Source organism: Nipponia nippon, unplaced genomic scaffold (genome assembly GCF_047370975.1).
Source record: "Nipponia nippon isolate SJK-2023a ecotype South Korea unplaced genomic scaffold, ASM4737097v1 scaffold_2, whole genome shotgun sequence".
NCBI lineage: Eukaryota > Metazoa > Chordata > Aves > Pelecaniformes > Threskiornithidae > Nipponia > Nipponia nippon.
This window is the reverse complement of record NW_028262336.1, coordinates 67,992,417-68,019,793: the sequence shown is the minus strand read 5'-3', so window position 1 is coordinate 68,019,793 and position 27,377 is coordinate 67,992,417. Positions and strand designations below refer to the sequence as shown.

At 36.2% G+C, this 27,377-nt stretch overlaps 1 protein-coding gene across 1 annotated transcript in view; it reads left to right on the top strand.

The window, feature by feature from the left end:
- MYO16 (myosin XVI) overlaps positions 1-27,377 on the top strand; it is a 399,305-nt gene that overhangs the window by 251,144 nt on the left and 120,784 nt on the right. Inside the window, exons 17-20 of the mRNA XM_087757041.1 lie at positions 18,018-18,129; positions 21,524-21,641; positions 22,400-22,471; positions 23,085-23,226. Coding sequence (XP_087613167.1) covers positions 18,018-18,129; positions 21,524-21,641; positions 22,400-22,471; positions 23,085-23,226 — 444 coding nt within the window. The remainder of the gene's footprint in view (positions 1-18,017; positions 18,130-21,523; positions 21,642-22,399; positions 22,472-23,084; positions 23,227-27,377) is intronic.

Sequence of the window (27,377 nt, the reverse complement as noted above, 5' to 3'; positions counted from 1 at the left end):
AACTATGTGTATATGAACAAATTAGATGTTTTTTCAGGAATAAATTGTATGTTTAGAGTGGTATGTAGAGCCAAGGCACTCCTCCTTGTCTTTCTGTATTGTCCCTAAGGAACTCAGATATCTGGTAATATCTTTGGTGTTTTACATTTTCTCAGTGCCAGTGAGCAGTTCAGAACAGAAAAAATAACATCAGACCATATAAAACCAGTTCAACTTTTGCCTTTTTATAGCTCTAGTCAGTTTACTTCTGCATGTTTAGTTTTAATCCACAAACTTGCATTTACTTCATTTGACTTGGCATGATACCATTTGTTATTTCTTTGATTGAGAGAGGCTTTCTCTTTCTTGTCTTGTTTGGGGTAAGCATGATATAGAAACACATGCAGAAAATAAAAGTAGAATAATCTGTCTGTGGCATGAAAAATAAAGAGTACAAGGCAGGAAAAAATGAAATCTGTTCAATCCAGAGAAAGAACAAACTTGGTAATTAAGAGCACCGGGATCTATAGAGTCTACTGAAGACAGAACATGCATCTGTCTTAGTTTTAACAGAAAACTAAACATGCAATAAAACATTGTTTGGAATAAAATGCTTGAAATGGAGAAAGAAAATGCAAAAATAAATGTAACATGAACCAGATAACTTTCCAATTTGTTGTGAATTCTGTTGATGAGTATCTTACACCTTAAAGTTTCTTGGCCAAGTTCAACCTTTTGTTAGAAAAAAGAAATCTCCAGAGATCCATGGAAGTTTTATATAAATTGAGGTTAAATTTGGTCCTCTGTTGAAGAAATTAAGTGCTGACTGTTTAGGCAGCCCACCAGTATTTCACGTCAGACTGAAAATGGATGTAGCTCCAAGGGATGAAATTGCCGTGGAAACCATAGCTTAAAAGTAGATGTGATTACTCACTTATAAAAATGGTAGAGGAGCTCATTTGGCTTTTAGTTTAAGTACAAAATATGTCTCTGCACTTTACTAGGATGCTAATCGTCTCATATGTGGGGGGAGATTCAGTGGATTCAGCTCCTGAAACCACTTAGCTCTTACATTGCATAAATCTAGAGCAATAATACAGTTCTGCAATTTATATTTCAAAAGTCACTCTTAGAATCATCCTGATACAATTACTGTAGATGAATTTCCAGTCAGGAATGGGTCATTTAAGAAATTGTTATTGGCATACGGAAGCCCCAGTCGTTGAACCCAGCTCATCTCAACTTAATGTTAGATCTAAGAGAGACAATATCTCTCACCATTGTTTGAACTTACTGTCTTCACTGAGCTCCCTGAGCTAGCTTTACAGTTACTCTAGCCAGCTCTCTCTGGGAAAGTTAGGCAAGGTCAACCCAAAGCGTAGCATAGTTTTCTTCTTACAGTTCTTTCATTAACCATAACTCAAAATGACCTCTACACTGAGGTTAAACCTGATTGTGTCAGGTTAGTGCCATTTGCAGTTTCCTTCGATTCCTGCTGGATTTGCACATGGATTTTTTGTAGTTAAAATATAACTACTCAAACTGAGTTTTGTCTAAAGCCTACAAGTAACCAATCAAAGTCTTCTGAATATGTTAATGACCAGAAGACATTAGGCTCTCAGTTTTATACAGCTCCTGAAAATGGTAGTCCATCAGTCTTGGCTTCTAAAATTATTTTATGCAATATAATGCTGGACAGAATGGTGCAGGAATATCTTGTACTGAATCACTCATTACCCAGATGATCTTTGGAACTTCTTTATTCTACATATAGGTCTTGTTTATCTCCAGTTAGTTTATGACACATCTCTTGGAATCATGGCACAAAGTGTTATTGCTGAAGCTTAGTACAGTACAACATAAATCATACAAAGCTTGATGTACTCAGTGGTTGATATCAAAAGGAAACAAAAATAGTTTCAAGTATAGTTTCAATAGTTTCAAGTCACCTTTGATTGGCAGCCTACAGTAAAATAGTACAGGGGGTTTGGGGATGCTTAATGACTTTCACACACGTATTAGCCTATCTAACTGGGGAAAGCTGTATTTTTATCAGATTTGTGCAAACAGCACTCTATATCAGATGAGGAGACACACTGGGGAGAGCTGAATGGGAGTAGTGCAGAGTGTTTCAAGGAAGAAACATGTATGAGGTTCTGGGCTTCCTAACACACCATTTTGGTCTGTGACCTGTCTGTGCTAATTAGGCCTCTGCTTATCTGATTTGAAGTTTCAACATTTCTTGAAGAGTAGTAATACAGGTGAGAAAAATTGTTACAACAAATCCAGTTTGCACAAAGAACTATGCAAATCAAGAAAGTCCTCTGAAATAAAAAACTTAGTAGAAATTTTCTGCTGACTAAAATGATGGAAAAGGGCACTGAAACAATGTAGAAATACCATTTGACAAACAAACTGCATTTGTAACCATAATTACAGAGAAGTGTATTTTATGGCTTATGACAAATGCTGGCACCTTCTAATTTCTGCTTTAACCTTTATGAAATTTTAACATAACTGAATCATTAAATGGGTAGAAATCAGTTTACCAAGCTGGTGTTGCAGCATAGTATTAAACTTACACAGTAATTGCAGCGTTTATTTTGACGCTGGTACACTGATGCCAGTTTTGTGATCTGTTTTGTTCACCCAAGATTACGAAGGAGGATTATGAAGACTAAGAAGAGTGTGAAACATTTATAAAAAAAAAAAATTGTGGCCTTTCACAGTAAAAATGAACAATGAAAATGATACCATTTAATAGGAAAATCATTTATTTAGTGGAATAATTTGTTGAAAAACACTTGGAGACTGCCTTATGCCATTTTCTTTTTTGATATGTTTTTCTATTGAAATCATTGTTAATTTGGGCTTTATTTTCTATCACTTTCCTGTCCCAAATCCAGATGGGTTAAAACTGCTACTACTAGAGATTGTACATTTGTATCCTAATATTTCGGAGTATTTCTTTGTGTTTGCTTCTGTATAAGTCATGTCTTTGGTTTCAGGTGCAGCTAGAGAAATCAGATGCACTATTAGAGATGCATCTGTACTTTCTTGTACCTACAGTCCTTTCCCCATTTCCATCATGCTCTCAGTGATTGCTTTCCCACTTTATTTTTATCTCTGTTATTTGCCATATTTCCAGACCAAATCCCCTGTTTAAATAGGACTCCTCAATCAGGTAGCAATTAAGAGGAATGGAACAGCATCTAATAAAATATGTACTATGATGAACTTAACTTCAGTGAGTATGTTATGGAGTTAGGTTGGCCCTTAAGTCAAAACTGGAACAAATGGGAACATCTTATCGAATTCTATGGTTCTGTAGTTTATTCTGGAGCCTGTTTTTTAAACACACAATTATAATCCTCCTCAATCTCTTCCAATTCCAGCTTTCCATATATTTTAGGGAAAAAGAAAAGGGCTGCTCTGAGGCATAATTTATTCTGCTATCATCTTTCTTCTGTGTTTTGTTTTGTTTTGTTTTATTTTATTGTACTTTATTATTTTATTTAATTTTATTTTATTATTTAATTTTATTTAGAAAACAATGTATTTGGATACCAACCTAGCTTGCTTACAGAACTAAATTGCACAAACTGCAAATCCCTATGTGTAAACACAGTGTGGATTTTAGCAATAAGAATCAACAGGGAGCCTCTTTGTCCTATTTGGGTGCACAAACCATCAAAGCACTGAAGTAAATCTGCAAATTTTCTTGATTTAGGAATGTCTTTTCCTTTTATACAGTGTAAAGTCAATGTAACTTCAGCACATAAGAAACCTGCTTAGACGCATCCCTTCAATCGAGTTCTCAATGTGCAACCTGTAAAGTTTACTTCAGGTTTGCTGAGCATACAGTTTATGGGTCTTTAGTACTTCCTGCCTTATGAGAGGCAATGGAAGACACCATGGGAAATTTAATGTCAGAAGTAGTTCATTTGTGAGCTTTCATCTGGCATGATTTTACTGGGAGGGTTGAGAAGATGTGAGAGACACACGCGCACACACACACACGCATCCATCCTATTCCTGGTTTTGGTGGTCCTGGAACACACTTGGGACAGAAATGAGTCCCAGGGCAGTGGAGGTGAGGCAGGTCTTGCTGAGCATGGGAGACCAGCCGTGAATTCTCTGTAACTGAACCCTGTGTTCAGCATCATGTAACTTGCTGGCTGTGTGAAAACCAGGACCCTCTGCTTACATTAATGGGATGGCCACTAATGATTGTGACTGGTTGATTGCTGAATAGATAACATATATAAATACATACTTATTTACTCCATTTAAAGTAAAAAGAAGAATATTTTTGCTTTGTAGAACAAGTGGGTAAAGTTAGGTACTGCACCAATTCGTATTCTTGTATTATGCGAGACTTTCTTAGGCTGTGATAGGTAAACAATTGTTATTGATTAATTAATTATATTAATCCTCCTTAAAAATGTCTCATTCTTGTGTAATTAATGTGTATTTCCCAGTACTTCAAAAGTCACTAGAGTGACTAGTGTCTTGGGGGGCCTTAACTTTTTTTTTGGCCAAGTTAAAGGGCTTTAAAGGGATCTTACTGTTCAGAATTACTTGTTTAGTAAACATACCTGAATACACATGGCCATGCCTGCATATAGGGGAAGAAGAGGGCTCCTTGTAAATCAGCTGATCTGAAACTGATCCATGAACTACAATGAGTGTTTACGTGAAATCATTTTGAAATATATTATCAATGTTTTAACTGGATATTGGTGGAAGGTATAGGCAGGTACTCAGCACACTTTTTAAATTTTAGATCTGATACTGTGGCTCTTAACCCAGTAAGTTTTATTTAATGAATCAGCATTTAAAAAGTAGCAAATGCTGATGGAGAAATGCCTTGAAGCTCATAAACTTAATGACATCTACCTGGCAACTAGTGCCAAAGTAAGTCTGAACACAGGAATACAAAATTACTCTTGGTTATAGGAGCAAAGTTCAAACACAATTTCTGAAGCATTTCAGGACATGGATTGGACCAGTTTGCACTTGCATGCAGACTGACTTATTTTCTTTATATGTTCAGCAATGCTCAATATTTGCTACTTTTTTACCACCACCACCACCACCACCATCATCATTATGCTCTTTATTTAATGTATATTCAACTTCAAAATTATCCTTGTAAAGTGATAGTTCACAAAATTATGATCTCCTAAGTGATTCTGTCCTATAAAACACTGAATGATATGAGCCAAAGAAACAGCACTACAAGGTGTACTGCCTTTATTATTTCTTTTAATGTCACCAGAGGTGTGAAAAATTGTTATGCATTCAATTTTTTCTTTAATGGAATTATCCTAGATACACATTTTTATGTAATTTTAGGGACAGAAGGCCTAAGTCTCTGATTTAAACCTATTCCACACGAATATCAATACAATTTAAAAAAAAAAATGTACCTCAGTTTAGCCTAAAGACATTTGGCATTTTGAGAATAAAGACCAAGCTATATTTCTTTGTTTTCCATTTGAGTATAGCCACTGTCCGTAAAAACTTATGTACTTCCTAGTACAGGTACACTTACAGAATTATTTGAAATTTCATCTTATGAAAATGTCAAGGCAAAACTATTTACTGAGCAACACACAGGCTAATATAAGCTTTCTGTGCTGAAACCAGTTTACAAAAGACGTATCTTAATGTGAGTTTCTTAGTTTAGAAAAATAAAAATAAGAGCTGTGTTCTGGCTATCACCAAATCTATCTGCAATATTTAATTTATTGATATTGTTCTGATACTTTACCTCTTAGCATTAACAAAGTTGTTCCTATTTTTGAAATTATGGTTTTGGTGCTTTATTGCACTGGTCATGAGCAGAAATCTGTGCACTTAAATGGTTAGCAGTAATTCCGACTCAGTGCTACAGCATAACATGGTTCAAAGGATGTAAAATTTGTTCAGATTGGAATAGGTTTAAAAGCTGGAGACAAAGGAAGAAAAGACAGTAAAATACACCCCTTCTCCCTCAGAGAAAAAAGCCAGAAGCTATTCATTATCATGTTCTGTAAATGTCGTTTACTTCATTGATGTCAACTGTTCTGCTTTGTCTTTATCTCGTTCCTGTTTACATATCAAACAGTGCTAAGTGCAAGGCAGCTTTTTCTCACTAAGCAGAATACATTGTCCTCTCATATTCACATGAGAGATCTAAAGAAATAAAAATGTTTGTTGTAATTTCTTATTCTGTGACTTTGCATATATGGTAGAGATTAGTGGAATTTATTTTTGAAAGGTCATGTCTTGGTTTTATACACTCAATACCCTTCCTCCCAGCAGTTTTTAAAACATTTTTAAAAACATATGTAAAGCTATGAAGTCATTCTTTCTCAGTCTGGCAAAACAGTTCTTAAGTTTGATGTTTAGTTATACCTAAATTAAGTCTTGGGATTTAGCAAGTAGTCACAGGAATAGCTAACCTTTTAGAAAAATTTGGTGTATTTCAGAGAAAGACTTCACAAATATTTAATGTGAGGGCAGTAAACTGACCTAGTTGTAAGAAAACTGGTTTATAAATGGTTATATTTTGTCTGGAACTAACACATATCTGAGATACTATAATTTCCACCATAGCTTAAAGTGAAAAACTGATCTGATAACGTTGAATTTTCAGTGACGACCATTGTGCTTAATCAGGGTTACTACCCTGAGCTGGATGGGAAGGAGGGATGGGGACTGCAAAGGCAAAAGCCACACGCTTTTCACATGATTGTGCAGGTACATGGTTCATTGGGCAGCACTAATAAGGGGAAGGAAGGGATTTAGCTTGTTAATCCGTGCTTCTTAATACAATGTCACATTAAATGACACCCACAACATGCATATTGATTGTGTTAAAGCTGGAACCTGATTATGAAATACTGCTTCATCCTCCTGTGACGTTGGCTCTCTTGAGAATTTTCTAGCAACAAAACATCAATTAATGAAGATTTTGTAATAAGAAAAGTCCAGTTAAAACTGGCTTTGTTTTAAACTTTATATAAAGACAGGTAGAGGCAAAAGATAAGTTATGTGTGGCTCGTTGTGGAGTGTAGCAGAGACACCTCAGATGGTGCCGTGCAAAAAGTACCATAGCTGTGTTGAGGCAGTGGTCAGTTTGAGGTAGTTAGCCTCACTTATTGTGCTTTCTGTACTACACCTAGGTCATATAGATATAGTTCAGGAATCTTTGTGTAATACTGCATTGCATTGTGTAGAAGTAAATGTATGATAAGGTGATATACCTAGAAATTATGTAGGCAATGCTTAGGGCAGCTTGAAGTCGAGGTCTCCAGTACTACTTATCTCCTGCTGTCTCACTTAAACATCTTGTCTGCCTTTCTTAGTGAATCAAAGCTCAACATAGGGTGTCAACCTGTAACTTCCAGTTGTGCTTCATATTAACATTTATTAAAATACTAAGATTCAACTGAAATCAGTGGGATGGAGCACGGGTTTGAAGTTAGTTACACATAAATGTTTTGCTGAATTAGGACAATATACAGTGGTGGAATAAATCATTATTCTACTTCACAGTACATGTAAACCTGGCAAGAAAAAAAGAAATCTGTACTTCTTTCTTGTTGTTCCAGTGGCCTGAAAGGACTAAATATGATGTCATGACGTGCATGGTCTCTGTTTTTATAACAATTGATGCACCATTTTATAGAAGCTAGCACTGAGAGGATGCTTGTGTGCATTTTTTAATGACACATTTTAATTAAGATCAAGCTGTAATAAAAGCCTTTACAACACCAGAAGTGTATGAATGCTTCCGACAGGCATATCTGAATCCATTCAGTCTAAGCGACAGGCTCTCCTCTAGGAAATAAACACAGTATTTCCTACCAGTTGCCTATAAAGCTAACTCGTCAACCAGCTCATGCAAAGCAAGTGACAAGTCAGTTCTATTTCCTGACTATCACCACAATTACAAAAATTTGGATACCTCTGTGTGAGAGGAGAGGTATGCAGAAAACCGTATCTAGGATGAAGATGATGTTTTGAAACAGCCTGATTTCATTTCTCTGTTCTGAATTTCTTTAACTGGACAGCACATACTGCATGAGATGTTTCCACATGATTACAGCATGATATTAAAAAAAGAACTGTGGATTTTTTGTTCTTCAAGTGAGAACAAAAAGTTCTGTCTTGTGTAAATAAATATAAAATATTAGGATCCCAGTTTTAATAGCTATTTTGAATTAGTGAATTAATATTAAGAGTTTTATCTGTACATCACTTTTATAAAAGAAATAAGGGATTTATAGACAAAATCCAAAATTTCTGATTCATAACATGATCTGCAGTGGCTTGATTTGCATAATTAAGTATTGATACAGAGTCCTGTATTTAGTTATTTGTTTATGTTAAATATTTGTTCTTTGCTGCTTCCATTTGAATTCTTTGCCCACTAATCTTGAACTCCTTTTAGCAAAATAAATGTACTAGATAGCATGGTCAATTGTGCTAGAATAGGAGTTGATACTATTCTGTTTCTCTAGGGGTTAGCTAAGAGAATTCTTACTAGTAGCAGAGAAATGACATGTGGGCAAGTGGATCAGAAGAAGAAAGCACACCATAAAAGTTGTAATTCCTCACAGGAACCAGTTACCCTGGTATCTCAGAAAAGAACAGTTTATGACATTCAGATCTTCTCATATGTTTTTTTTCTTTTTTTTTTTTTTTTCTCCTTTCACCAACTAAAGGAATACAAAGAGAAAAATAATATTTTCCTTTGCCCTTGGTTTGAAAGGGGCCTCCAGAGATCTGGTCTAGCTCTTCATATCAAGACAGGATCTACTGTGCAAACAGACAGGTTCTTTGAAAATTTACTGCAACAGCTACACAAAAGAAAGAGAAAAGTTAACTGATTTGTAAGCTAATGCCAGGACTGTTTTAGCTGCATTTGCATTCATGTTACCAGTTGTTACCAGGAAGATGATTCTATCATTCCTGAATCTTTAAACTTGTGATTTTCTGCCTCAGGATGATATTTGGAATAAGCAAAGTTTCTGTAGTGAGTTTCAGCTTTATCTTTTTCCCCACTTCATACAACATAAGAACTAAGATCTAAGTAAAGTAAGATTGAACTATTTTAGTGTATGCCTTTACCTGGAAACCCAGTAGAATAAAAACCTTATCCTCCCTGAGTGTTTTTGTGCAAGAAAGGATTATTTTTCAGTCATCCTGCTAGACTTATGAATGAATAATTTCATGCAGAAGATACAAACCCTTTATTGTCTATATACAAAATTAAGCTAAGTTGACTTAACTTGGAGATGGTGGTGGTGGTCACAGCACATATCCTGGCAATTGTTTTGAGACAGTTCGCGTGGGATATCTTCCTAAAGTTCAGGAGTTTGGCCCTGTGCCCCAGCTCTTTCTTAAAACAACTGATGGAAATCTTCTGACTTACCAAAAATACTATATATCCAGATATTTTGAAGATACAAAAAAAAATCCTAAGAGGTTTTCTTTGGTTTCTAGTTCATAGAAGGTGATCAAAGTGTCTGGAAATTTCCTCATGGTAAATTGTTCATATCAGTTTTTCTTAAATTTCTTTAAAATTTAAGTTTTCTAAAATTTTAAAAAAGAAAGACTATTTAGAAGTTGGTGTCCAAATATTTATTTCCAAGGTGAGAAGACATTTTCCTCCTCATAAAATAATAATGCTGTGCTACTTTAACTACTAGATAAACTAGTGAAAAGGGTTGCTGACCTAAGCAGAGGAGTTGCAGTGCACAAATAATCTCTTTCTATTTTGACTCATCCTTGGTAGAGCTCTGATGTTTAAGATTGTTCTGATTTTAGAACACTGTCATCCCTTCAGATTTTAAACAATGTAGATTTCTAAGTAAAACTTATTTGTCCTCAGATATTTAATGGCTCTAAGAGCCGTGTTCAGTTTTTGTGTTTTAAGGTCTGTTCAAAGGTCAAGGTAATGTTCCCAACAATTCAAGACCCACCTTTTCTTATTCTCCCGCTCTTCTGGGTCCAAAATTACTGTTTTTATATGAGGTTCAAAAAACCCCCAACATATTTGAGAAATAAGTTGAATGTGTTTCATAGGATCATAGGATAATTAATTTTGGCAGGGACTTCAGGAGGTCCCTAGTGCACTGCCTGCTCCAAGCAGGGCCAGCTGTGAGATCAGATCAGGTTGTTCAGAGCTTTGTCCGGTCAAGTCTTGAAAAACTCTAAGGATATTTGTGTCTCTGGAGCCTTCCCTTCGCTGGGCTGAACAAGCCTTGCTCACTCAGCAAGCCTCCCCCATCATGTCTCCAGCCTCGACCTTTGAGGTGGCCTTCCATTGATCTCATCCCACTTTAGCAATGTCTCCTGTGTATTGTGTGTGTGTGCATGCGCAAAGCTGGCTGCAATATGTAGATGTGGTCTGATAGTGAGTGCTGGGCAGGGGGAAACAACCCCCAGTCTCCTGGCAACACTCCTGATGATACAGCCCTGGGTGCTGCTGGCCATTTCTGCTGCCCAGGCTCATTGCTGGCTCCAACCCAGCTCACTGCCCTCGGGGCCCCCAGGACCTTTTCCCCAGAGCTGCTCCCCAGCTCACTACCTGTATCAATGCAAGGGTTTATTCTTTTCCAACTGCAGGACTTTGGACTTGTCTTTGCTGAATTTCATGAAGTTCTTGTTGGCCCATTCCCTCAGCCTGTAAAGGGCAGCCCTACCCTCCAGCATATTGGCTGTTCCCCCCAGTTTGATGTCCTCTGCAAACTTGATAGGAATGCAGTATCAAAATCCAGAAGAAGTGAGTGTTGGAAATTATCTTCATATCTTAGTTCTAGTATGGTACCTTCATATTTTGCATCTTTCTGAAATTGGCTCATTTCTCTAAGATCTGTTTCATGCTCTATGCTTCTGTATCCCTCAGGTCAGCTGTGTAAAGTAGTGGTATTTCCATGTCCATGGTTTTGGGCCCGACGGACTGTAGGACTGTAGGACTTTTCCTCTTTGCAATTTCTTTCTCAGCCTTCTGTACGCTATGTTTAATGAACTCTTTTGCTCTAAGTCATTTCTGAGACATTTTTCTGTTGCTTTCCTCTGGATTTTCTCTAACTGATCCTGAAGTCCCTGAAATGGGATGCCCAAAATCACACAGAATACTCCAGTTGAAGCTTTACCATGCTAAGTATTTCGTGCCTCTTACATTGGCATATGTAAATAAGGGTGTTACATAGGGTGATTAATTTTTTGTGATCTCAAGGCATACTTGACTCTCATTTAGTTTATGATAAATGCTTTTCTGATGATCCACTGCCTAATCAGCTTTACCTGTCCTGAATCTGTACATTCAGTTATCCCTTTGTCTTATTTTATAGTTCTTAGTTAAATTGTATCTTTATAGTACTCATTTGTATTTGGCTTAGTTCCTTGACTTTCATTTGGTCTCTGACACTTTCTCTCACCAATAAACTAGCATAGATAACCTTATTCAGCCCCTCCCTTCTGTGTTTTTCTTTTTGTATTAAAAAGATATCCTCTGTTTCTCATCTGAGCACAGCCCAGAAACTTTAGAATACTCTGAGACCTCAAATGGGTAAATTGTTCTGAGTATAAGCAATTAGAAAATGAAGGTTTTTGCCTGTAACCAGAGTTTTTTTACTGAAGAGGTTAACTGTGATTGTTGAAATCTTTATTACCACAAGCAACATTTATTGCACTGAGTTATCAGCTATAATAAAGTTCAAGACTAACAACTAGTTTTGTATTGTTTCCCTTATATCAAGCCTGCTATAGCCCAGAAAGCTTTACAACAAAATGCAGATGTGTCAGCACTCATCCTCTTTCAGGAAAGGAGTCAAGTAGCAAGCAGCTAGATGCTAACTTAAAAAAAAAAATTAAAAAAAAATCCCTTTTCTTTCATCATAGGGCTTTATCCTAAATTTTTATAGTGACTTACAAGCACTTAATGATATAATCCCATGAAGAATTCTCTTAATTATTCATGACAGAATGTATTTACTTCAGGAAAGCCTTCTGAAAAGAAGGGTCCATCTGGCAAAACCACGCTTCCTCGTCTCCTCTAATTGGAACCCAACTTTAACTGTCCTGACAAAAGGGAATTTCTGATGAAGTGGACGCAACCTACTAATCTCTTTCAGACAGCTTCACTGTCAGATATGAGTTGAACCACTGTAATGAACAGATATTTCTGTATGATAAACAGCAATGATGTATATAGGTACGTGGCATAAAGTGGCTGTAAGAACAGTATAGAATACTTGAACATTTCAAGTGTCAGATTTCACAAATGCAAAGTAGTTAGGTGTTGGGATAGTGTTTTGGTAATGCCTTATTTAGTCTGTTAGTGAAATATCAAAGTTTACAACAGTCCTTAGGAAGGCTTGCTACTACAGGGTCCCTGTGACAAGCTGTGGGATCTCTGTGGTCAGTGTTGTGTACCAAGGTCTTCTTTTCGCACTTAACAATTACAAACAATACAGCTTGAAGGCCTTTATGATTGTAGTTATCTAAAGAGTTGATTAGTGCAAAATATCATTTATTTGTCAACCTTTATTTGCTAGAGATCAGGAAAGTTCCCTATATGACATACATCAGCAGTTCAGATCTCCCTGAAATGCTGATAACCACAGTCTGTAGACTTTGATGACTGTAGCGGGGAAGTTTATAGATACATTGAATTCTGAACAAAGTGTGAGCCAGATTTCAAGACTGGGGAGTAAATCCAGGGCCAAAAGGTGATTGTTTTCTGGCTTTGTTTTGACTATGCTTCAAAATATCAAGAAAAACTTATTTTTGAAAGCCTGTGGTGTTCTTGAGCTTCCCACTGAAAGAAGGTGAAACTTCCTGAGTGGACTGTGCTAGGCTTTTATGCCTCAGCATGAGTTAACTGGGAAGTTGCACCACTTACCTTGGATGTGAAACACGAAGGTTCAATATCTCCTCATGCTCTAGATGCTTTGAACTCACTTTGAAATGGACTGCCTGACACACTGAGTGGGAAAGCTCCAGATCTTTTCTGTGGGTCATAGCTGACTATGAGACAGTAACCAGAAAAGGGGTGCCATCTTCCCAAATAAATCCTCTAATTATCAAATTTGGAACTTTTTTATTTTTATCTCGTCACAGATTTTATAAAAATGTAACAGTTCTAATAGGAAAGACAGAATAAAAACACACTTTCATCTTCTGTAATAATTTTGTGAGTCCTACTTTTTATTTCCTTTGCTTTTCTTATAAGGAAATGAAAGGACATGTTTTGTTTATGTTGAATAAGACAGATTACTTCATTTGATACTAAATGTTATTGAGTTGCTGTTCAAAACAAAATAAATGAATTTAAATTCAATCCAAATAAACTATTGCTTTGCTGAGTTTTTGGCAGAGCAGCAAACAGATAGTCAAAACTTTTCTTTTTAGTCTCAGCTCCTTGTTATTTGCTCAGTCATCTAAGCAGACAATATTACTTTAAAGAAAGTTTTTAACCAGTCGGGTTATGTAAGAAATTTTGAAATATGCATATGCCACAAAAATTCAGTATTGGTAAGCTGACGTTTGTTCCTATGTATTTCTCCTTCATATTTGAGATGTATGTATGAAATTATGAACTTTACTGCAGGTATAGGTTGAATAATACAAATTATGATTATATGTAACAATTATAATGAAAATGGTAAGGTAAACAGGTAAGGTAATTGTTGACTTACATGACATAAAGAATTTATTGTCATAGTAAGTATTTTTTATATTCTTGGACACACCAGTCACAACCATACCTGAAAATTTGACCTATGATGTCATTCAAATGATGGTTGAAAAATTGTATGCTATGATAAGCAATATACTGAAAAATAACCACCATTGATTTTTTTCTTCTAAATAGTCATTTTTTTCCCTTTGAGAGACTAAAATAAATGAGAATGCTACAATGCTGCAAATTAGAACTGTTAGAAGAAAAACCAGGGAGAAAAAGCTATGTAGATAGTCTCTTTTACATTTCTCAAGAAATTGTGTGTCTAATGCAGCATAGTGTTTTACTCAAAGTGACTATACTCTACTACAATTATTGATTAGTTTATCTTCTTAAAAGAACCCCATTTTGTGGATCAGTAAATTTCTTTTTTGAAATAAACAGTCACTGATCACATGTCCTTAGAACTTTTTTGTATGCTGATAAGCTCTCTGTCGAGAGTACTAGTCCAATGCAAATGTCAACATGGTAGCATTTAAACAAATGGTTAGACAGAAAGGAGTTAATTATTAGAACTGCATACACGGTTTGGTTTGTCAGTTTTACTGGAGATATAAATATCTTTGTCTGAGCAGCTACCTTCAACTAAAAGGCTCAACTTCAGCCAAAGTCTGAGAATCTTTTTGTAAAGCTACAGTAAGCTAATGTGAATGTGCATGTGCAGAATGAATTTGCATGCAGAGATATGCAAGTAAGGCTAATAAAACTATGATAAGTAAGTCTGCAATTGATGTGCAGCCTGCATGCATTGGATATTATGGAACATGACCTCTGGCTTGTATAGCAGTAGTACCTCTTTTACTAAAATTTTCAGCAACAAAGGATTCAGGAGTCACTAGGTCTGGTTTGTATTTGAACACAGACTACCTTGTTGGAAACTTATAGGAACATTACACACACTCTAGTAACAGCATAGGTTTTCATAAATATGATGGCTATAACACTATAGTTTGCAGTAACAAAAATCTGAGTAAAAATAGTAACTAAAAGCTCCATGGTAGATTCACAATGGAAATTTTAAGCAATTTAATCCTTCTTCATCACTAGCAATGCAATTCTATCCAGGCCACTTGAATGTCAAAAGACAAAAATGCACTATAAATATGAGGAAAGCTATACGTATTGAAAAAAATTTTACATTTTATGGAATAATGATGTATCTGCAATAAAAGACTGTTTCATTATTATTAGGACTTTTGCACTGTGACACATCTCTTTCCCCTTTCCTTATTTTTGTAGGAGAGGCGACAGTTTAAGATTGGTTCTGGACTCTGGTTCTTAAGCATAAATAGTTGATAGTAGTAATATTAATACAAAAGGTGTCTTGAGCCCTTTTCATCCTCAGGGCCTTTAAGATGGAAAGAAGGAGATGCCAGGGAAATGTTTTACAAGCAAAAACAATTGTTCATATTTCTATCTAAATGTCACTATGTTTCTGAGGTAGAATGAACTTAACAATAATTAAAAAAATGCAATTCCTTGTACAGCTAGTATATATTATACCCCTACTCTGTTACACTATAGTTTCTGCATTTTGGAGAAGTCGTATGGTATCCATCAACAGTTCCAAGTAGTCTATACAATTAATCCATCCTTAATATGCATATACTTTATATTATAAACACGTAACTGTTGAATGTGCATATCTTCAAAGCAGTTTTCGTATTTCATTAGTCCTTAAATAGTTTGGAAAATGAGTGGGCCTCATGACATGTTATAAAACAATTTAATTGCTTTTAGACTGGGGAAACTGCTTCTAAATTCAAGCGCACCTTAGAAAATGTCCAACTGCAGCCTTTTCCAAGGGCACCAACACATCTGCTGATTAAATCTTCAGGAGATTTATACTGGGAAAAGTCAGATTCTTTTCCAACAGGCATGTCCCGGCAGATGCTGCACTTTATGGATGGGTTGCTGGAGCCACAGGCATCTGGTTTGGCGGATACCCAGTTTGCCCCCTGCTGTATCAGCAAGAAGTGCTTGCGCTGAAGGCAAGAACCGCCGCGTGTTGGTTCGTATCACAGCTCAGCTCTTTCCTCCAAGGGAATGAGTGTTCTGGGTCACTTTGCTATGCCACTACCTGGGTTGGTAGCGTTCGCCCACCTTTTTACTATGACGATACCAACTAGCACCTTAACTATGCTAAAAAGAGCTAATTAAATGGGGTTGCTTAAATAAGAGAAGTATACAATATTCCCTTCACAGGACAGGAAAGAGTATTCCCTGCTCAGTACACAGAGAGAGAGACAAAGAGTTATTCAGGGAGAACACCAGCGAGGAGGCTTTTTTGCAGAAATGGCCATAAGCTTCCAACTCCTCCGGCCATTCAACAATAGGATATTTTGACAGCAGAGTAGATGCTGCTCTAAATCTCCTAATTATGGATCAAAAATGCCACCAACACATGATGCACAACACTGAACTGGTATAAACTCATGCAGCGGTTCGTAACAGTGGAAAATTTTCTCCTGGATTAACCTTTATACCAGTAGGTTCCATGCCAGATTCAGTATCAGAAGTATTCTAGCCTTCTTTTGAAACATACAGGCAATGTAAAAACTCCCAGAAAAAAAAAAAATAAATCTGGCATATACTTTGTATCATCTGCTCTAGCTAATTTCACAGCTGTGCTATCATTTGTATCTACCTGAGTTGGACAAAATTAATGTTTTTGGTAACCTCAAGGAAATGGTGCAGAGCTCTGGCAGTGATGCTCACAGACCCACGTTCTCAAAAGCTGTGTTAACTCACCAGCTTTAGCCACTGTGATTTGAGGCTTGTTTGTACTTGAGATCGTCTGCTGTGTGAGTTCTCCTGTGCACGCAAAAAGTGCTTATGCACCCAGGCATGCATTTTTTTTCCCATCACTCCAAAGGAAATTCACACTGGTAAATCTGGTATCAATCCACTAAAAATGCGCTCTGCATTTCATCCCATATACCTCATACACCTCATTATCAGTAAGAAAAGTGAGAATACTAAATCATTCTTCCACGTATTTCAAAAAGCTAAACACATTTACATAAAAGGCCACCTTTACAAGAGCTATCATGCTTACTAGACCATTGCCAGACTTTCTGTGGCAATAGTTTTATTTTGAAACCCTGTCTCCTCTATAGTGCAATTAGAATAGGATTGTGAACAAGAATCGTCAGAAATTAAACCAGTATTGTTTCCTATCTTTATGTGACAGATCATGGACCGAACATTATTAGAGAGCAGAATAATTGTGCGGAACTTTTGTTGTAATTGTGGTGAAGGGATGAGGGGTGGAGTGTGTGTAAATTGTCCACCTTTGTTGGTGTTGTGATGATGTTATTTTGATTTAGGTGTGAGGAGTTCTTTTGTTGATGTAAGTGACCTTTGTGAAGATTGTAGATTGTGTGATGAATGTGTATTTTAGTGGTAATGATAATTTAATGGTAATGATAAAAGAAAACATCTTTTTACATTCTCAGCACGATGTAATTAAAAATCAGATCCCGTAAGATATTCAGACACCTCATTCTCAGTGATTTCAGCTGTATGAAGTTACCCGAATACTTTAAAAAATCTGACCCATAGACATATATAAAGAGAGTCAAAATACATTGTTGTAGAGGTTAGATTACTGTTCTTTTCAATAACCTGTTGTACTATAGTTTCTGATTATTCTGGTTTGGGTTAGTACTCTTTATGTTGGTTCTGTTTTTTCTTTCCTGAATTAGCTGCTGCACTAGGTGTCTCTCTCTCTCTTCTAATCATTATTTTTGGGAAGGTTTGTAAAATTTCCTTTTGCTTCACAGTGTGCAAAGTAGTACAGCTTAAGGGCTGTACACTTACTGCTCTATGTACTTAGTTACTACTTTGTTCTAAGAGATGCTGAGTATACCTGTCACCCATTCAGCTGTTAAGGGAGTGAATGATCATCATGGGATCAGGCAGATAAGAGCTGATCAATTCTCTAGCCAGCAGGAGGGGAATTTAAAGCAGTCAGAGTTATCAGAGGATCTCCTCACATCTTCCTTGTGAAGGGGAATCTCTGGTAGTGCAAGAATGGCAAAACTCTCAGCGGTATAAATTAAATCTGAAGTTTTAGCTTACATGTATGGCTAAAGTTGGCAGGGAGGAGCCTTAAGCAAAAGTTTAAGGAAAGAAATACAGAGCATTCTGTCACTGGTACTGTTCCCTCCAAAGGCTGAGAAAAATCTGTAATAAACCTCTGGTTAGAAGGGTGAAGCTGGCTTTTAACCTCAAAAGTTTGATTGTGCACCAGCCTTGTAAATACTATATATGCTGTTTTCCCTCTGTGCAGGTATCTAAGCCAGACTGTACTGGAAGAGACGATGGTAACAGCCAACCCTCAGAACAGGGAGAAATTAGCCCTACTAAAACAAGCTCTAGGTGCTATGGGATTCAATAGCCTGGTAAGTTAAACAAGCTTATGTTATTTGTGGCTAAAATCACCATATTACTTAGTTAAAAGTAGGCCATAAGGAACTCTTACTTATAACCTTTTGTGGGGAAAATAAGTGCCTTTCTGTCTTTGTTTTTTCTCTTGGTTAAGACCTTGAAACAGTGTACAGTACTAGTTCACTCCAGGGAAATTACTGTAATCACTTTTAATTAGACACAGCACCAACAATGTAAATCTTTTTCATTCTTAAAGATTCACAAAACAGCTTCAAGGTATAATACTCTGAACAATTAAATTACATAGATAAAAAGAAACAATCGAATCCCATATGACAGAAACCTCATAAAACCCACAGGAATTTTTTCCTCTTCCTGATTATCTCCCTGTCCCTTTTAATTTTGTGAAACACACATTCCAAATGCCTTTGCTAGCAGCACCTGAAAAAAAGTAAATACATATTTAGTCAAACAAAATTAGAGCTGGGTAACTTGAAAGAGCTGACTTAACCCCAAAAAAGCAACAAGAAGATAGGTCTGGTATTTGTCTTTAATCCTACAAAGCTAATGAAGAAGATAATTTGGAAAATTAATCAAGAAGAGGTTCTGGAGGACAGAGGTTTGAGGGGAATAGGGAGAAATGGAGGGCTGAGTATAAGAACTCATGTAAACTGTGTAATTCCCTTCAGGATACCAGAATATTTAACAAACTCCATATTTCTTACATATGTATATGCTACCTAGCACACTGTAGCTGGGACACTTCTGCAAAACAAATGCATAAGCAAGAAAGTAAAAACTTCTTTACCTCTACATGATATTTAGCAAGAAAAAAGCAGAGGAAAAGATAATGTGACAGTATGCTAGATTATCATAAGAAACGACAGATGGGCAACAGTTGTAATAAAAAGGGATCAAGGGCTATCAGCAAAAAAAATTGTGAGTCTGCTGAAGCTGTTATTTAGGTGTGAGGTAGACTTCTGTGGTGATGGTACATCATGTAGTTGTTTGGCATTCCCTAGTTAAGGTAGTAACAAATGTTCTTTGGTAACCTGTGCCACCTTTTAATATAAAGAGGGGGGGGGTTTCATGAATATTCATGTGGCCATGTACAAAATTGAACACATATGGCTATATTTGACAAAGTTATTCCTTACTCTTAATGACTCAAGCTCTGCACCTGTAGACCTCAGTAGCAAAAGTTCCAGGCAGTTCTGCATTTAGCCCAGTGTTCACGGATTGGTGGATGTCTCTACTCTATTAACCTTTTTGTTCTGTTGAGGAAGGGGTTCAGCCCATAAATAAATAATGGAATGCATAATGAATCACGTTTTAGAAGCCTGCAGAAACTGCCTGAGAACACTTTGCATAGAAAAATACAGGATTCTTTCGGATCCAGCATTTCAACTTCACTTTTCTCAAAGTTCTTGAAAGGAAGTAAGTTGCCTCTCAGAAAAGCATAAACCGTCTTCAAGGCTCCTCTATATCCAGGCAGCGTTAGAATAATCATTTAGGAGGCTAGAAATCTGTGGAGCTCCAGGGTACTGCAGGCTGACTCGTGCTGGAGGTTAAAGGGGAATATGTAGATAAAACACATCTCCTAAAATTTCTGCCCATTACTTCTGAAGTACATGGAAACGTCTGTATGTATTATTCCTTGACCATCTAGCCACATTTAATGATAAAATAGATTGTCTTTTTGAAGAACTATGTTTATGTAGTCTTTAATGGTATCTTGCAAAGTATGTTAATCTTTATTAAAAAATTGTTTTAAAGTTGAGGGAACATGCATCTTATAGCACAATGAGAAAGTGTTTGAGAATCTGCAACGTGAACTAAACCCGAGACCCTATCAAAATCACCAGAATAAACAGCTATCCCAGCCTGCCGCGATTCAGCACTGTACAGTCATCCCCAAACCAGTTCTGAGCAAGCTAACAAACAAGCAAGAAGTATGCTGTACTAGAGTGCCATTCCATCTTGCCTAAGAGGCATTCCCAAGAAGCAGGGTATAGCACCCTAGATTGAATGCCATATTAGCCTGACAGTTCTTCTATTGTAAGAGCTATCTTATTCAGACTTCACCTGTATATATTGCTTTTTTTAATCTTCAGCTTTGGTACCGTGTAATAGAAAAATATACTGTTGCCCTATTTACATCTATCTCATACAGTAAGAGATTGAAGTTCTTGTCTTAAAATGTAGTTTAGAGAATCAAACTTGCTTAAACAGCACTGGAGGTACTGTAGTCTGTATCCCAGAAAGACTGTAAGCTTTTATAATGTCCTCTGATGACAGGCGTATTTATTAGAGAAAGGAACAAGAAGAAGAAAAGCTTTTTTTGACTTGTTGCTTTGAAAACTGATGAAAAATCATCCAAGCTTGGTTTCAGTGTGTTCTGAATTCATTGCAGTCACCAGAGAATAAAGGGGACATATTGACTGTTATTTGTAGTGTATTTTTTTAATCTTATTCTGCAAATTCCAGTAAGTGAGACTTCTCACTGTCACTTCTAGTGTTTCAGTAGAATCAGGTTCCAAATATTATTTTTCAAAAATATTTCAAGAATTATCCATTAAGTTTGCTGTGCATAATGCCATGTAATGCTATAGTGGATATCAGGTTTCCTGTTTTGTAATTTTAAAGGAGCACCTTTGCTATATAACCGACCTTAAAAAAACATCCAAAACCACACAATGTTTTCCATGTCTTAGCATTTTTGGTTCATATTTCATGGATCACTTTTTTGCTTGAATTTAAAAACATTAAAAAAAACCCAAACAAACAAGAAAATTATTTCTCTTCTTGCTGTGGTAAAAATGAGGCCAAGAAAAACCTAGCCCTGAAGATAACTGCTTCACAGCCTTAGAGGCATCAGAACATAGCATGCAATCATGGTGGGTAAGGCAGGTTGCTTTTGTTTCTTTTAGAGCTTAACTACAGCTTTTACTACCAGGAACCTGTTATAATTTAGAGCTAGACACTTTGTTTATGAATGCAGTTGGCTGAGGAAAAAACAAACCTTGCTATTCCCAGATACAGCATTTGTCTTGATGGAAATTCTCTGTGCAGAAGATATGTTTATTTCTTGCAGAAATAATGCATCCATTAAAGATATTTCAGTATTTTTTATCACATACTACAAACTTTCTTAACTCAGTAGTTAATGTGATTTACATTAAAACAAAAGGAAAAAAAGGTAATCTTGCTGTTTTATGTCCTAGATAGGTTCCAATTTGATTTCTAAATCCAAATTTCCTGTTAACAGTTCACACATGAGTACTTTTTAACTTAGGAAATGCCAATGATACAAACTAATAGAATTTGTATTTTTATAAAGCATTGCCTTTCACTGGTGTGCCCAACAGATCTCTTCTTTATCTTTAATTCTGCATAAAATATGTGCAGGAGGTGGAGAACCTGTTTGTAATTCTCTCAGCAATTCTGCATCTTGGAGACATTCGCTTTACGGCTTTGACAGACGCTGAGACAGCATTCGTGTCAGACCTGCAGCTACTGGAACAAGGTCAGTAGGACATGACCTTGGAGCGTTGCAATCAGGGCACTTGCACTGATCCACCGACAGATGGAAACACAGTTCCAGGGAGACAAAAAAAAAGACTTCTGAAAATCCATGTTACTGTGAGAAGACAGTATCCAATTGACTTGGATGTTTTATAAACTACAGATTTTTATGGGACAAAATAAAATACTAATATTGCAAATTATCTAATTCAATGTTATATTTAATGCTACCATTTGCCAAAAGAAATTGTACAGTGCACTTTGAGCAGTCTTCTTTTAAAATGCTCTTGTGCTGCTTGTCAACAGCTGAACAATTTGCATTGAATTGAATTCCTTACATTCAAAATCTATGTCTTAAAAGGGTCTCTTGTTTTTGTGCTTTGAAGTTTGCCCTCTTGGTCACTAACAAATCTCCTCAAAGTGGCTTATGGATAGAGAATGTCAATAAGAAGCATACCTTAACTCTAATACGAGAGAAAGTCTGTCAAGCCCTGGGGAAAGCCCTGAGTAATCTTTAAAGAGGAAAGAAAGCTGTAATGTAATATACAGATGTGTTCAAACTTCACAAAGTGCTGATTATAGTAATCCAATTTTGTATGGTCATTAATTTTGATTACTCCTGTGACAGCACTCTTTTCTTTAATTGGTGGGTTCTTTCACTATTAAAAAATAGCATCTACATAAGAAAATCTGTTATAAAAAATAAAATATGCAGTAGATCACAAATCAGGCTTTCTTTAAATTCTCTTTTCATTTCAGTGGCAGGGATGCTGCAGGTTTCACCAGATGAGCTTGCTTCAGCCTTAACAACTGATGTTCAGTACTTTAAAGGTAATCTTTTCCAAGCTTACATTCTCATAGATCAGACCTGGTGGCATTTTGATCCTTCTGATTTGAGAATTTTAAAAGCAGATAATTTTTGTTTCTTATTTCTTGTATGGTCTTGTAAATTTTCTCTCTGAGGAATGTGTCAGATTATCTGCCATGCAATAAGTCAGACTGGGCCACAGAATTAGAAATGTTTGCAATATGGAGCAAAGCAATTTTGCAGTCTGATGCTGATGGACTCCTAATTTGATTAATCTTACAAAAGTGTGTCAAGATAACAGATTAGATATTAAAACTAAGAATTAAAGTCAACAGGAGTGTCCTGAAAAAAAAAAAAAGTTTTGGGAAAGTTCTTTTCAGTAGAATGCTAGTTCTGTGTGGTACACATACATACCCGTTTCTACTGAAAAAAGTACAAAGGTACGTTTCCAAACTGAAGATCTTGCGAGTGTTGGCAGTCCTCATCTTTCACTGAAGGCTTCAGAAAAAAAACTAGCACCAGGTATATGTTTGACAAAGGAGAAGTAAAAAGGGTGGAAGGACTTACTGTAACTAAAATTACTTAAAGCGAGCTTTACAGCATGCTTTCATCTACATTTTCTGCTTTCTCTCTTAGGAGACATGATTGTACGGAGGCACACTATAGAGATTGCAGAATTTTACCGGGATCTCTTGGCAAAATCTCTATATGGTCGTTTATTTAGCTTTTTAGTCAACTCAATCAACTGCTACCTTCAAAATCAAGATGAGACTGGCAGGTAGGAGTGCCATTACAAACTATTAGGTGTGCCATTATCTGTTCAAATCCAGATCCATAAAAGAAACATAATTCCACCATTTAAAGCATTTTATGATAACATGACAATGATGCTTGGATCTTTAAATCACTGGCCATTCCTCCAAATTGTTTCCTCGGTAACATATTTGTTTATTTATTTGCTTGGGAAGGGGGACATGGTACTTTATGCAGTAATATAGATCAGTGGTTAGAATTAGTAATCTTGTCAGAGTTGACAGTACAGAATGAGCTAAGTCTTTCAACAAACAAAAAGCTGCTTGGTGTTTTTTTTAGTGCAGAATATTCTTGTTCTTTGTCCCCAAAAATATGACCTTAGCACAGAGTATTAAAAAAAGAATTTCATTCACAGGCCTTCAAATGAATGTTTAAACTTCACTGAATTAAATGTTCTAAGAATGTTCTGGATATCTCTAGGTTATCATGTGCTAAATTCAATGCTGTTGCTATCCAGTGTGACTTCTTAGAAAAAATGAATGCTAATTAATGTGTGTCAGTGGAGCAGTCAAGAAACATACCTCCCCCCCCCAAAAAAAGAAGTCTCCGTAGAATCAAAGTAGCAAACTAAGCCAGTCGACCTAATTAGATGATCATATGCATGTGAATTAACCAAGGTTCAACATCTCACATGCTCAGATGAGCTTTCTTACGAACACTAAGTACAAGATGTCTTGGCATTATTGGTAAATGGAAATCCACAAAAGACAGGTGGAACTTCCAGAAAAAGAATAAGTATTTTTTCCTTATATCTGTGTTGGCTTCATAGGACAAATATTTATCAATTGCCCTCTTTTAGAGTTGTTAAGAGTTTGAAGACTTCACAATCTTTTTTTATTCCTATCCTATTTGTAGACCAATCAGTAATAAATGACATTTTTCTTCTATAGGCTTAGCTAGCAGAAAAAGCTACTATGCCTGAGTAACTCAGAGCTTCCTGTGCATAAAAGCTTTCTGTCATTATATATGCCACCAGAGTGCCTAGCTTCCTTCCGGAGACAAAAGGAGGGTTTGCTGGTAACACGGAATGGTTTTACTTGTCTATTTCTGATTGTACAGCCCCTTACAATTGCAGGCACCTGGAAAACCAAGCTAGACCAACGTTCCAATCCATGTCCTAATTTGAAATACTGTGTTTATAACAAGGAAGGACAGTGGCATGTGGTCACATTCAGTTCTTCCCCATTCATTCCTGGGACTTCTGGAACATGGGCTTAGCTCACTGCATGTCTGTGACAGACAACACTCCAGCTCAGGTTTTCCTAATTACAGTGAGGTCATTTGTAGTGGTTGTTGAGGAAGAAATCTAGCATCAGTATATTAAAAATCTATTAAAATTATTTGAAATAATTTTTAAATGTGTAATTTTGCAATTTTGAAATTTGATATCTCACAGTCTTTCAGAATAGGGTGTTGTGTATCTCTGTTGTTCAGTAATGTAAGCCTATAATTTCTAGGTATCATAGGATCTTTGAATAATGAAAGTCAAAGCTGTTTGTGTATTGTTTACCTTGTAGTGTCCTTATAGTGCAATCATATGTGCCTGAGGTGACTTCTACCTTGTGGAAATACTTGGTGAAATTATTTCCACCTGTGTGGTAACTTGAAGACTATGTGATGTTGTAAGTCCTAGCTGAAACAAGGTAGCTGTTTGATGTTGTCAGGAATGAGGAATTTGCAGTAGTTTTATATTATACCTATGCTTGAAAAAGGGGAGTTCTTCATTTAGGCTGGCTAAAGGAAGCTAACCAGCTCAGGATATATTGGCAGGGCTGACAAGACATATTAAATTTTACCAGGTCAAATTCAGCCTCAGGTCCCTTTCCAAACTTGAAGCTAAATAACTTATTTTAAAATTAAAAAGTTTTAAAATGAAAACGAAGTTGACCATCCTTCATTGATGGTTCAACCTCACTTGAGTTAGCCAGCTTAATATAAGAAAATACCTGCTCCACCCCAGCTTTTTTTTGGTCCAGCCTAATCATATTGTATAACCTGTAGTAGTAAATCAAGGCATAGCACAGTTTAAGATGCAACTTGAATTAACGCAAGTCATTGCATGAATCTGATTTGTGGTTCAGATTTACTTCATATGCATCTGAGCAATTCTATCAATTAGCAGCATTATACCTCCAGTTTGGTGCAGTTTTAGTAAACCTCTGCTTAATGATCCACCAAAGACATTAACTAATATGGCTAAATAAGGCTGATGATACATTTCAGGTCACACTTCATTCCCCGGTTGGAAACTTACACAGTTACTACATATCAGATGGGATGAAGCCTTCATCAGAAACCTGGAATAAGGTTTCTAACTCAGCTCTCTTATTTTGTTGTGAGGTAGCTTAACTGCACTCCATCCCACTTCAGTGAGAATTTATGGAGCAATAAAATTAGATTTATTGGCTTAGTAACTCTGAGAGAAATATTTGATCTTGGCTTTTTTGAGGAAACTAGTTACCTGGGTTTAACTTTTATGGTGAAGCTACTCAATTTTGGTCATTAATATTGATTTATATTTACCATGAAATAGCTTGTGGCTGGTTTCAGGCAAAGGTAAAAGTGATGATTGCCATTAGATCTAAGGGAAGGGGTGACAATTCTATGAAAAGGTGCAAAGACCAAGATCTAGAGGTATTAAGTATAGAGGATAAAAGTGTTTCCAGAATCCAGCAAATTCATTACTTTATAATACCATCCAATAAATATAAAGCAAGAGTTTTAATGACAGTGTTAAGTGAGATAATACACCTTCAGAAATGTTGTTCTCCTTCATAAAAAATTACTTGTGATTTTGTCTAGTTAGAACTAAATTATGACCATGGATGCTAGTTTGGACTGGTTGCAAGGTACCTTTGAGGTTTATTACTTTATTCATCTTGATACTGTTTCAAAGAAATTCACTGGGGAGAAAATGTTTTTCTGTAATTGGCCTCTAGAATGGGATTAGAGGAAAGCTATTAAAATTTCTCACAAGTGCTTATAATTATTTTTTAAAAAGGATTAATATTTATATCCACTCATTTATATAATGATTTCCTATTCTACTGATTTTATTATTGTAAAAATTGTCTAGGTGAACTTCTTCCCAAGACTCTTTACTCTTCAAAGTTTACTACTGTTTTATTTCCATTCAAATAAGTATGCTGATTTGCAGTTTTGTAAATAAAAGAGACTAGAGCATTCACGGTTGCCTAAATGTGGCATTTCAAGGTACTTGGTTGCACGTTGGCAAAGTTGGATCTAGTGATCCAAATATTAGTAATAAAGTGTCTTAGGATGATGTTTTAAGAACTGCTGACTCATTCTGCAACAGGACTTTCCATTTATGGGGATCTGTGAACTCTTCTGAAACATTGTTCTTCTTTTCTGATGAAAAACAAGCTAATTAGTCATATATGCTTGAGAAAATCTTGATATTGTCTTCCCTGCCTGCTAGTAAGTAGAAGGCATGATGTTTTGTTAGCTGGTTAGCAAAGAGTTTCTCTCTTATGTGGCCTGAAGATGGGACTAATGCTAATATGCCTGCTGCATTACAGGCAGGCAAAGAAATCTAGCATTGTTATACCCTCTGTCTGTATCACCAGGTCAGTCATAGGAGATTTCTATTTCAAATAGAGCATATAGAATATTTCTAAATAGGTATTTTCTGAAAGCTTGTGTATTCTGACTGTGTAATCTTATTCCCAGAAAAATTCAAATATCACCAGAGAATAGCAGTGGCAACACTTATTTGGGCAAAGGAAAGATCTCAGGAGTCTCATTTACAAACTTCTTAATACACATTATCTGATTTATAGAATGGGATATTCTGAAATAGAAATCTTCCCAGCTTAAGAAAAAAATCAGAGCATAAACTGTTTATTTATCTATTATTGAACCCAGTAGAAGGGTGCTGGGAATGCAGGAAGGACAGAAAGAGAGTTCCTGTTCAGAACATGAACCCACAGCATAATGAGAATTGTCTCTACATGTGGAGGTAGGGAAATCTTTAAAACAGACAAACAGTACAAAGCATCTAATACAATATGGTGCATAATATCATGTTTTGAGATCTGCTTCAGTCTGGATTATTATTTCCAGTATTTCATTAAACAAGACAATGCCATTTGCATT